The following is an 11,482-nucleotide window of genomic DNA, read 5'->3' as shown; positions in this document are numbered from 1 at the left end:
TACAAAAAACGGCGTCGCACCAAATCGCGGGAAAGCGAGTGCCGACGTACAATCCCCCTCCGGCACTCCAAGGGCCAGCGGCCGCCGCGACCAGAGGAACGACAGAGGGCCCAGTCGGAGCGATGCCACCTCCAGCCAGCAAGTAAGAAAGGACCTACCCCCGCCCCGTGGTGCTCCCCCTGGCCCCGGGGTGAGTGCTTCGGTAGGAGAGGCTGGACGCCCGTCTCCCTCCGCCCCTCTCTCTCACGAGGATGGAGATGGAGCTGTACCTATTCTAGAAGTGGGAATAGGCACGGAAAACCACAACGCATTATTAGATAGTGGGGCATGTGTCTCTTTGATCGAGGAACACTTAGTGACGGGCGCCATTTCGGCATCGAAAGGGTATCTAACGTTGCACAGTGCCAGTGGGCATACCATCGTGTTGCAGAGAACAGTACAGCAAACTATCTCCCTCGGTGGACGAATGTTCACTCACAAATTCTATGTGGTGCCTACCACCCACCTCCCTGGCGTTCCCATTATACTGGGAATCGGGTTCGTGAGCAAGCACCGAGTACTTCTCCTTGGGGTAGGGGGAGGAGAGGTGAAAGTGGCGGTGCCAGCAGGAGAGGGACAGTACCAACGGGTCTCCATACTGGGGGAAACAAAAGAAGTTGTCCGAATTGCCCTGGCCGCCAAGGGGGATACGGGAGTGGTGCCCGCTAGCCCTGAGGTGGGGGAGGTGATCCCACCCGCCTATCTCTACTCCCTTCCCCTCGTCCCGGCAAGGAAACTACAAGAGGGAACGTTGGTGTATATAAATCCCCATAGAAAGTGGGCAGACTTTATGTTGCCTGGTGTCGCTACCATCGTCGATGGCAAGGCAACTATCCCTTTTGTAAATGTGAGTAGTAGTAGATTAGAATTAAGTAACGAGTCTCTATGTGAATTGGAAGTGTGTTCCCTTGTAGAAGCCAATAACGCAGTGTCGGCCTTGACTACCCAGAGTCAAGGTCACGGCGAAACTCGGCTTAGAAAATTATTGCAAACAGCTGTTAAGCAACACCTTTGAATTACATAGTTGCGTAGGAGAAATAGTAAGGGAATATCAAGAAAACGATGGCGATAGGAGAAGAGCCTCCAGGGAGAATAGATAAGTTACCTTTTAAAATAGAAACAGGAGATCATCCCCCTATCCGAAGTAAGCCTTACAGAACACCTGCCTGTCATGAACAAGTAATTGGGGAAAAGATAACACAGATGCTGGATCAGGGAATAATTCGGGAAAGTGAGTCTCCTGGGCTTCTCCGATCGTTTTAGTTAAGAAAAAAGATGGCTCTCTCAGGCTGTGTGTTGATTATAGACGATTGAATGCCATTACCAAGGACAACGCCTACCCATTGCCCTCGATCGAGAACTTTTGCTTAAAGTAAGGGAGAGTAAATTTTTCACCACATTGGATCTTAAGTCTGGCTATCATCAAATACCCCTTGATAATGAGAGTAAAGAGAAAACGGCCTTTATAGCGAATAATCAGCTATATGAATATAATTTCCTTCCCTTTGGATTAAAGAACGCCCCTGCTCATTTTTCACGAGTAATGATGTCCGTGTTAGCTTCTATAATTGGCCTTGGGGTTTTTGTATATTTAGATGATATCATTGTAGTTGGTGCTACTGTAGAGGAGCATAAAGGCAACCTGATACAAGTTTTGGAAGCATTAAGGCGTCATGGTATGAAAATAAATTTAGAAAAATGTAAGTTTTTCCAGGCCGAAGTAGAATTTTTGGGTCACCTAGTAACATCTGAAGGCCTTAAGCCTTGTGCCGATAAAGTTGTAGCAATTAAAGAATTCCCACGACCAAAACATGCGAAAGATGTAGCCAGCTTCCCGCGGACTCGCGGGTTACTATCGGAAGTTCATTAGGAACTTCGGACAGATAGCGAGACCGTTAGACGCATTAAGGAAGCAACCTGATTTCCAATGGGGTGAGAAAGAGGAAGCAGCTTTTCAGAAATTAAAAGATGCACTAATGAGCGACGAACTCTTGGCTTATCCGAGGTTCGATCGCCCCTTTTTTGTGACCACAGACGCAAGTGATATTGCGATAGGAGGAGTAATCTCCCAGATTGACGATGAAGGTAATGAAAGACCAGTTTGTTTTGCATCACGAGCATTAAAAGGGGCAGAGAAAAATTATAGTACCTTCGATCGAGAGGCTTTGGCGGTCTTATGGTTGCTGGAGAGACACCGTTATTTTTTGCTGGGACACAAAATAAAGATTTTCACAGATCATCAACCATTAACATATCTGTTGAATAAGAGCGAGATTACAAATCGCCAAAGCTCGATGGATCGAGCGAATTTTAGAGTTTGACATCATAAAGATTGAACATATCCCAGGGAAAAGTAATAGGGTGGCTGATGCTCTCTCCAGGAACATCATAAGAGTAACAACTCGTGCCGCAAGGCGCAAGGAAGAACGACAAAAGAAACCTCGTGACGTTGGTGGCGCAGGCACTGCAGGCGATAGTGCCAGCAACGTTCCGACAGTTCCGAACAATGACAGTCAAACAAACGTAAACGCGACGCGCAGGAAACGGGAATCTCGCAAGCACTCTCAGGTGGATGAGAATGCCCGAGGCGGTAGCGGGTCAAATGCAGGTGGAACTCCGTCCGGGGGATTCCAGAATAAATGCCCGGAGAATGAAAGTGTGGTTGATTTTTTGTGGTTGGAGTGTGCGAGAATTGGTTGAAAGTCAGGTGTCTGAAGCTTGGATTAGTCAGATCAAGGCTTGTGTGAAAGGTGAGAGCAACGAGTTCCCGAGTTCTGTGCATCTGTCAAAAGACGCGTTCTTCATTGAGGATGACGTCTTGTTGTGTAAATATGAAAAAGGCCCGGAGATGTCCGAGCCCGAGTCGTTCTTCCTCGAGCCTTAGTAGAGAGAGCCAACACATGATCATGTCAGCCCTTATGCTGGGCATGTAGGTATAGAAAGATCTCTTAGAAGAGCCCGTGAACATTTCTTTTGGGTTGGCATGCGTAGGGACATAACTAGATTTGTAAGTAATGTCATGTATGCAACATGATGAAAAAGCACAGAACGGTGATTCCGAAGGCCCGATTATGGCCTGTGGTGCCGGTGAAGTGGGATAGAGTGCATATGGATGTGGTAGGACCACTACCTTCAGTGCAAGGACAACCTAGATATATTTGTGTATTTGTGGACGCGTTCACGCGTTTCACACATGTGTGCGCAATGATAGACAAATCGGCAAAGGAAGTGGCTAAAAGCGTTGCATTCCCTAGTAAATCGATTTGGGTGTCCCAGAATACTAGTGTCGGACAACGGCCGTGAGTTCGTAAATGAACTAATTCGCGAGTTTACGGCCTATTACAAGTAGATCACGTTACCATCGCGGCTTATCGGCCGTCTGCTAACGGACTCGTTGAGTCTCACAACAGAGAGGTAGTCAACATCTTAAAATATCTCATCGGGGATAATCCGACTTCCTGGCCGTCTCTGTTGCAGACGGCTGAGATGGCTATTAATGCCGCATATAACAGCTCGATTAGGGACACACCTTCTTTTTGATGTATGGACAAGACATCCGACTGCCGTATTCGGTGGTCTTGGACCCATCAACAGATGCCCCTTTATACGGTGGAACAGTACCAGGTGGGTTTTTGAACGCGACCCGACGTGTGTTTCCAAGCTACGCAACGTCTGCTGTTGAGGGCAAACGAAAAGTACCGCTTGCGGTACGACAGACGGTTCCGAGCTCACGATTCCCCAATACAGGTTGGAGATCGAATCTACTTGAAGAAAATGCAACTGTCGAAACACAAGCTCGAACCGTCATATATGGGACCGTATCGTGTGAAGGAGATCAAGCACTCCTCTGCTGTGATTCAGCATAATTCGCAAACGAGGGGCTGTGGAGCGAGCACCACCTGTCGCACTTACGTCCAGTGCTCGAGGACAGCGTAGTGTTTTACACCAATAAACCAGTACCCCCGTACCCGGGGTTGGCCGGGTACCTGGGAGACGAGCCAGAAAAAAATACCGGAGCGCAAGTGGGCGCCCCACCGAGAGCACAAGACTGAGCTTGCTCCCGAGCCTTATGTCATACGTAAATGCTGTTGCAAAGTAAATGAAAGGGGTCAGTGAACAGAGTGTAAATGCCAACCCACGTCTTTACCTAGGATTCAGAATCATACAGTTGTTATTTTTTTATTTTATTTCTTGTTATCTCGATCAGATTGTAATGTGTCACGAATTTATGTTGTTTGATATAACTTGTCCAAATTATTTTCAGAACAAATGTTATTACCTGTGGATCATATTCTTATGTGTAATTCTGTTTTGATGTGGTTATGTTGCTTTGTACGTTATTTTATTATTTGATTTGTTGTTTTTTATTTGTGTTAAATTTGTCGCAACACCGATTCCATCCTATTTTATCTTTCATAAATTACACTAATGCTTGTAAAGTTTTTTTTATTTTCACAGATGATGAAATTTTTGTTTGTTTGTGCCTGAATTTCCAAATTTATTTCTATGGTTCTTTAGTTATTTTTTTATTTTTTTTATGTGATAGTAGTAAATGCACATTGATGTTCCAGGATGATTTTTTTTTATTTTCGTAAAATTCCATTGCATTATTTTTTGTTCTGTGTATGTTTAAATTATGTTTTTGTTATTTTGAAGAAATTTAATAGATTAACGTGATACAATGTCATTAAAAATGGATGCCATGTGTCGTGATTGCCAAGGGCAGTGGCTGAATGTGTAAAATTTTCTGTCTTTTTGTTTTCACCATTTTGTTTTGATTATGAACCTGAACTTATTGAATGATTTCTTTTTTTTGGTTTTGATCTGTTCCAGGCAAGAGTGATTGTTATTAGTTAATTTTTTTTTTAAAAGATCTTATGATGTTGTAAGACGTGTTCAATTTACTTGTAACCTTTGGTTTGTACACACGTCAAATGGCCCCCTTTAAGATAGTTAATTTGAATTTAGATAAATCAGTACCTTGAGAAAAGAGACTCGAGATGGGACAGGGCGGCAAACTATAGCTTTGCGAGGACGCAAAGGAGTTTGGGAGGGAGTGATAAGCCATTCTAGAGGGCTTATAAACAACTTCCCTAGAATATCGGAACATCTTACAAGACGCCATGAGGTCGTTAACGGTCATTCTCTCTCAGATGAAGAAAGCGTCACCTCCCCCCAAACATCCCCCCCAAAAGTTCGTTGGTTCTTTAGCGTCACCTATATTGGCACCCATTGGTCATAGACCTAAGGACAGGTGCCAGACCCAATCATGGCCTAGAAGCAATATATCGGGGGTTTCTGGGGGGTATTGAGGAGAGAGGAAACCAAAGCCGTCTCCTTGAGGGTCAGGCAGTTAAGCGTCGGGTCAAGAGAAGGGAAAGACGCACTTTCCCCTCGTGCCCTCTGCCGGTTTCCGCTCGGTCTCAATCCCGCCGGTACTATAGATATTAAGTTCATTTCACTCGGGCCCTTGTGTAAATTCATTAGAATATAAGACCGGTGTTAAATTAATCACTGAGCGTTTGATTTCTGCATGACCCACAGTAACTAAAGAATCCCACGCGACCAGGTCGGGGTCATATATATATATGTATATATATATATATATATAAGATATATATATATATGTAATATATATATATATATATATATATATATATATAATATATATATATATAAATATATACATATACATATATACATATATTACATATATACCACATATACATATATACTACATATATACATACATATATACATACATATATATATACATATATATATACATATATACATACATACATACATACATACATACATACATACATACATACATACATACATACACAGTAGGCTGAGATTTCTTCTGTGCAAATGAGGCATCTTCTGAACAGTGGGGTTGTGAACAGCCAAAACTTTTAAATTGTGGACACATGATGGTAATGTTTTTCCTTTGTGTGTTGTAAATGTGGTCATTTGGTTTCAGATTCATGTTTTATTATTGAAATAAAAAATGTTCTCAGTGGACTTTAAAACTAACGCACTATCCATTCCTTTTGTTTTGAGTGTTAGTCTCTTGGATTTTCCTAAATTGAGTAGTAACTGTGAGTTATCTTAATTATTTTAGTGCCATGTTTTTATATTCGTAGTTGCTTTTTATTTATTTATTTATTTTTTTTTTCAATATTTTGGCTTTTGCTCTTGTGGTTCTAATCCATGTGTAAAGTCAAGTGTCAACATTTTATTTTACCAGTAAATTATACCTTCATTTTACTTAGTGAGTGGGAATTTCTGTAGGGTTTGAATACTGTACAGTACTGTGTTGTTTTTGTCTGGTTGCTTAAAATTTCTATAACACTAGCTTCATAGAAGATAAAAACTAAGGAGATATCTCATACTGTCATTTTGTATATTTGGTATATTTTTTTTTACAAATTCATTTCAATTTCCTGTTAATATTTTGTTCTCTTTATATTATCTGAATTTAATTCATAGTCATATAATTTTCATGTGACATTGCAATCCATTTCATACACCATTGAATTTCTTTGCAGTTCTTTAACAGAGAAGACCCATACACACAATCATTTACTATTCAGATTCATTTGCTATACTCTTCTTGCAATTACTGTAAATATTTTTTGTGTGTTGTTCTGAGTTTTGTATATTATCTTTTGATCTTCACTGTTACACAGTAAAAGCCATCTGACTTTTTATTAATCATCTAGTGATTGGTGTGCCTACATTCTCAGTTTATTAGAACTTAAATATTTTTCATTAATAAACCATTTCACAGGATAGATAAAGCATATGACATACCATACCGTAGTATGGAAAAATCGTCCTTAGTTTCCATGTTTATTTTTACCCCCATTTTTTTTCTTAATATGTAACATTTTTAGTCTTAATACCCGTCATAAGTTTAGTAATGTTGCTTATTTGAAATAACTTTTTAATGTTATTTTCTAGTAAGGTTGATCTATAATGATAGCTTTCTCCTCCATCAGGTTTTGGGACGTCTACCTCTGGAAGCCTTTTTGGAACCAGTACTTCAACCTTTGGCCAGGCAGCAACATCCACTCCTGGATTTACCTTTGGCCAAAATACACAAACTCAGAAGCCAACCGGTTTCAGTTTCGGAAGTACGACCACTGCTTCGACACCCCTGTTTGGGGCTACAACATCTCAGCCCTCAACATTTGGTGGTCTGAGCACTGGCTTTACTTTTGGTCAGGCCAATCAACAGGTTTGTTTAATGATTTTTTGTTCTTTTGTCGAGAATTGCTGCACGGTAATTTGAAAGTCGATGAGCATTGTTTCATTTTTCCAAATTGTGGTTATGTTAATTTTTAAAGTATTTCTATTGTCTGTACTATGTTTACCTGAAGATAAATATTATAAGTGTTAATGTTAGCCCTTATGATATTGGAGTTCTATTTGCCACATTCTCTCTCTCTCTCTCTCTCTCTCTCCTCTCAAATCATCTCTCTCTCTCTCTCGTCTCTCACTCTCTCTCTCTCTCTCTCTCTCTCTCTCTCTCTCTCTCTCTCTCTCATATATATATATATAGGTAATTTTCTTTTTCAGCCGGGTACTGGTGGTCTGTTTGGCAATCAAAATAAGGGCTTTCTCTCAAACCAGCCTGCTAGTGGAGGTCTTTTTGGTAATAAACCAGCTGGTACCACACAACCGTTAGGAGGAACCGGCTTTGGTGCCACACCATCAGCATTTGGCACAACTCCTACCACCAGCACTGGAGGTGGCCTTTTTGGACAGACTAATCAGAATAAGCCTGGATTATTTTCTGGTTTTGGTAAGAGTATTTAAGTTTCTTTTTTAACTATGTTAGATTAGTGTTTGAAAATAGAAATATGAAGTAGAAAACAGTTGATAGTGGTCAAGTTAATTAATCAAAAAAATGCATATTACGTGTTTGTGTTGCTCATAACAAGCAAACAGGCTACATTAGTTCCTACTTTGACCTTTCTATAATTATGGAGCTTGAAGAAGTGTAATGATAATTTTAAAGGGTTGATAGAAGCTTGACTTTGCTATGTTAATTAAAAATATATTTATATTCAGTAGTTTCTAAAACTGATTGATATTTGTGTGTGTGTGAACTGTCTCATAAATCAGTTTGTTTTTAATATATCTCAGGAAACACGAGCTTTGGCACCACTTCACTGTTTGGCAATCAGAACCAGCAGAAACCAGGTTTGACCTTTGGAACTCCTGGTTTTGGAACAACGAATACCATGGGTCAGGGTTTGGGCACGAGCACAGGTGTCAGTCTGTTTAACCAGGGTACATCAAACACTGGCAGTATGGCAATGGGATGCCTTGGTACTAGTGCAGGTAAGTAGGAATTACAATATATTTATCAGATTGTGAAGTTTATTAGCACCAGAGTGTTTTTATGTCATTTGTGAATCCAAAGGGGATGACCTTTGTAAAGATACTGTGATTCTTTGTTTGATAGTAATCTGCGTGCATTTAGTAATGACAGTATTTGTTTTCCGTCAGGCTTTGGATTCCCTCAGCAGAATACTATGGGTGGAGGAATGAGCGGAGGAGTATTTCCCGATCTTGGCAAGCTTGTAAAAGCTATGACCGAGAAGCCAATTTTTGACATTGCTGTCTCACATAAATCTATGGCATTTGCAGGTACCTTATATTTGGCATTTTTTTATTGTGTTTTTTTACGTGTTTATTTCCTTGTCATTTTTTGGACATGTTATCTAAACATTTTAGATTCAAGCTGTTTTTCCACACCAGTTAAAAGTCGCCATATATTTTCAGAATTTTCCATTCATAATATTTTATTATATATACTACCATCCATTGAATTTTTCCTTATTTGAAATTATCTCCTTGAAGGTCAAGGCAGCACGTCACCTACAGCTGACCAGAGCAGTCCGAAGTTAACGAGTGGAACTTTGCGGCCTACCTACGTCTTGTCACCTTCACTGTTTGCCAATAATAAACCGAGACCAAAGCCCATAAACAAAAGCAGTAATCAAGGGTAAGTTGTTTGGTACTGTTTGGTTATACTTTATTGTGTGTGTGTGTGTGTGTGTTTTTTTTTTTTTAATCAAAATTGATATTTTTATCATTTATTCTGTGATATGGTTTAAGAAAAAAGCTTGCAGTAATAGTGATCATTTCTAATTAGGTATGGTACTGTGTTACTATGGTACTGTGTTACTGAGCCCCTTGTATATAACTAGATGGTGCTTTAGAAATCATTGCTTCAAGAAAGATACATATAAATTTATGAAAACACTATTAAACAAATATATATTACATAACTTTGAGCAATGATTATATACATAGATTGTTACAAGATACATTTTGGTTTGGTTCATGTATAAGAATAATGGTTATTAGTTTCATTTACACAAAATCTCCAAAGAAGGTTTTCAAAGTTTAAAGCATTGGTATTTTTTGTATATATGTGGTATAGATTATGAAATGAAGATTTTTTTATTTTTCAGAAACAATCGCCACTGGCTTTTCAAGGGTCTGGATGATCCTAATGAGGAAGCAACTGAAGATTTCCTAAAGCCAAAGAAATACCCTAGTGTAAGAAAATTAAATTTAAGGGTGTTTGGAGCTGCAAATTCTGAATCTTCATCCACTAATGAAAGCAGAAACACAACGGCTGCCCCTGCACCTTCTCCATTAACCACGCCAATATCACCATTGGGCGGTGCTACACCACAGCGGCCTAGTCAGCCTCCATCCCACGAGAATACTCCAACACCAGATATTATTAAGGTAATTATTTTTAGTGTTCAAAGTGTCAACTCTAGATAACTGTAACTTGTTTTTCTGATCATAGATAATTAGTTGGCTTGTTCTGCTCTACTTTGGTAAATGTTTCCTCCACTTGCTAAAAGGTTGGCAGCAAGCTTCAAATTCTTTAAATGTTTGTAAAGCAGAAAACAACCAGTTGGTTTGCTTTAATTCTCAGTTGATACGAGCTAGTGTGGCCGAAGGAAACTGTATTCATAGAACAGGAGTTCATCTGTTATGCAGGCTTGAGTTCTCTGGTTTAGCTCTTTAGTAGCCTTATTTTGTGTTCCTGTCCTTGAGGAATTTTTGCATTTTGTGTGTGGTGGTAATTTTTTTTCTTAATATCAGAATTCACCTTGGCTTTAAGATAACCCACTACCAATTAAGATGACACTTTTCCAATATTTTACCCCCTTTTTAAACCGATTTTTTTTTTTTTTTTTTTTTTTTTTTTTTTTTTTTTTTTTTTTTTTTTTTTTTTTTTATATGAAAAGATATCTTGTATATGAACTGTAGGTGTAAGAAAGTACGATATGTTTTATTTACTATCTTTCTTTGATGTTCATTCAGGGACGAGACAAAATAAAAAGGCGAAGCTTGACAGAAAAGCAGCCGCTGAATGATACACTGGCTGATCTCAATGTACGCCAAATGGTCAGGGAAGAAGAAGATGAGGTGCAAGGTGAGCCTATAAATGAAGAAGGAGATGAAATTGAAGTTGAGGACTCTGAGAATAAAGAAAATAATAACATGAGTGAACCCGGAGTAAATGAACTACAGGTTTTAGCAAAGGACGACAGATCAGCCTCATCCTGCAGGTGAGTGGCTAAGGATGTGCTCAGGTTTTTTTATTTTTTATATATTGTTATTCATGTACAGTTTGGATGAAAGATATGAATATACAGATATTGAATTTCTGTAGTAAATTAAATCTGTTAATTGCATTGTTTGGTATGGGGTAGTTAAAATTAAAGAATTTCATGGTCATGTGATAATAAATTTCTTTTTGAATAAAGTTGTAACCTTGACATTTACATATTATAGCATTTCTTTATAACTTTTTGAATCCTATAGATTGTCTTTAATTAGATGCCACAAGTTATATCAAGGTTTTTTTCTCACAAAGAGTGATAAATATTCTTACTAAGATTTTAACTTATAGTTTCATACATTCAACTTACCTGTCAGATATATACATAGCTATAGACTCCGTCGTTCCCGACAGAATTTCAAATTTCGCGGCACTCGCTACAGGTAGGTCAGGTGATCTACCGCCCTGCTCTGGGTGGCAGGACTAGGAACTATTCCCGTTTTCTAATCAGATTCTCTCTGTCGCCGGCGGTATCAACATTGTTGTTACTTCTCCTGACTAGAATTCGTTTTCGCAAGCTTTTGATCATCTCTTGCTGATATTTGGTGACGTACTTGGATCGTTGTTTGGCATTCGCTATCGTGGACTGTTTGTTCCGACACGGCATACAAACCTTCGGTCCTTTTACAATAGGAAGGTACTAGCGGCAGCTGGATAGGTCGTAAGCTTTCGAACAAGGGGTTCGGTAGTTAACTGCTTGTCCGACAGGCGCGCGCGCGCGACTGGGAGGTAAACAAATCACTTTTGCTTTCGGCCTCACAGTGGATGGACGTGTGT

At 39.6% G+C, this 11,482-nt stretch overlaps 1 protein-coding gene across 1 annotated transcript in view; it reads left to right on the top strand.

Moving 5' to 3' along the window:
• The window catches only part of LOC135210027 (nuclear pore complex protein Nup98-Nup96-like), a 128,792-nt gene that overhangs the window by 20,836 nt on the left and 96,474 nt on the right, over positions 1 to 11,482 (top strand). Inside the window, exons 7-12 of the mRNA XM_064242799.1 lie at positions 7,047 to 7,285; positions 7,627 to 7,852; positions 8,197 to 8,394; positions 8,563 to 8,703; positions 8,917 to 9,061; positions 9,534 to 9,816. Coding sequence (XP_064098869.1) covers positions 7,047 to 7,285; positions 7,627 to 7,852; positions 8,197 to 8,394; positions 8,563 to 8,703; positions 8,917 to 9,061; positions 9,534 to 9,816 — 1,232 coding nt within the window. The remainder of the gene's footprint in view (positions 1 to 7,046; positions 7,286 to 7,626; positions 7,853 to 8,196; positions 8,395 to 8,562; positions 8,704 to 8,916; positions 9,062 to 9,533; positions 9,817 to 11,482) is intronic.

Source organism: Macrobrachium nipponense, chromosome 39, assembly GCF_015104395.2.
Source record: "Macrobrachium nipponense isolate FS-2020 chromosome 39, ASM1510439v2, whole genome shotgun sequence".
Lineage (NCBI taxonomy): Eukaryota > Metazoa > Arthropoda > Malacostraca > Decapoda > Palaemonidae > Macrobrachium > Macrobrachium nipponense.
The sequence above is the reverse complement of the archived record's forward strand: the minus strand, read 5'-3'. Positions and strand labels throughout refer to the sequence as shown.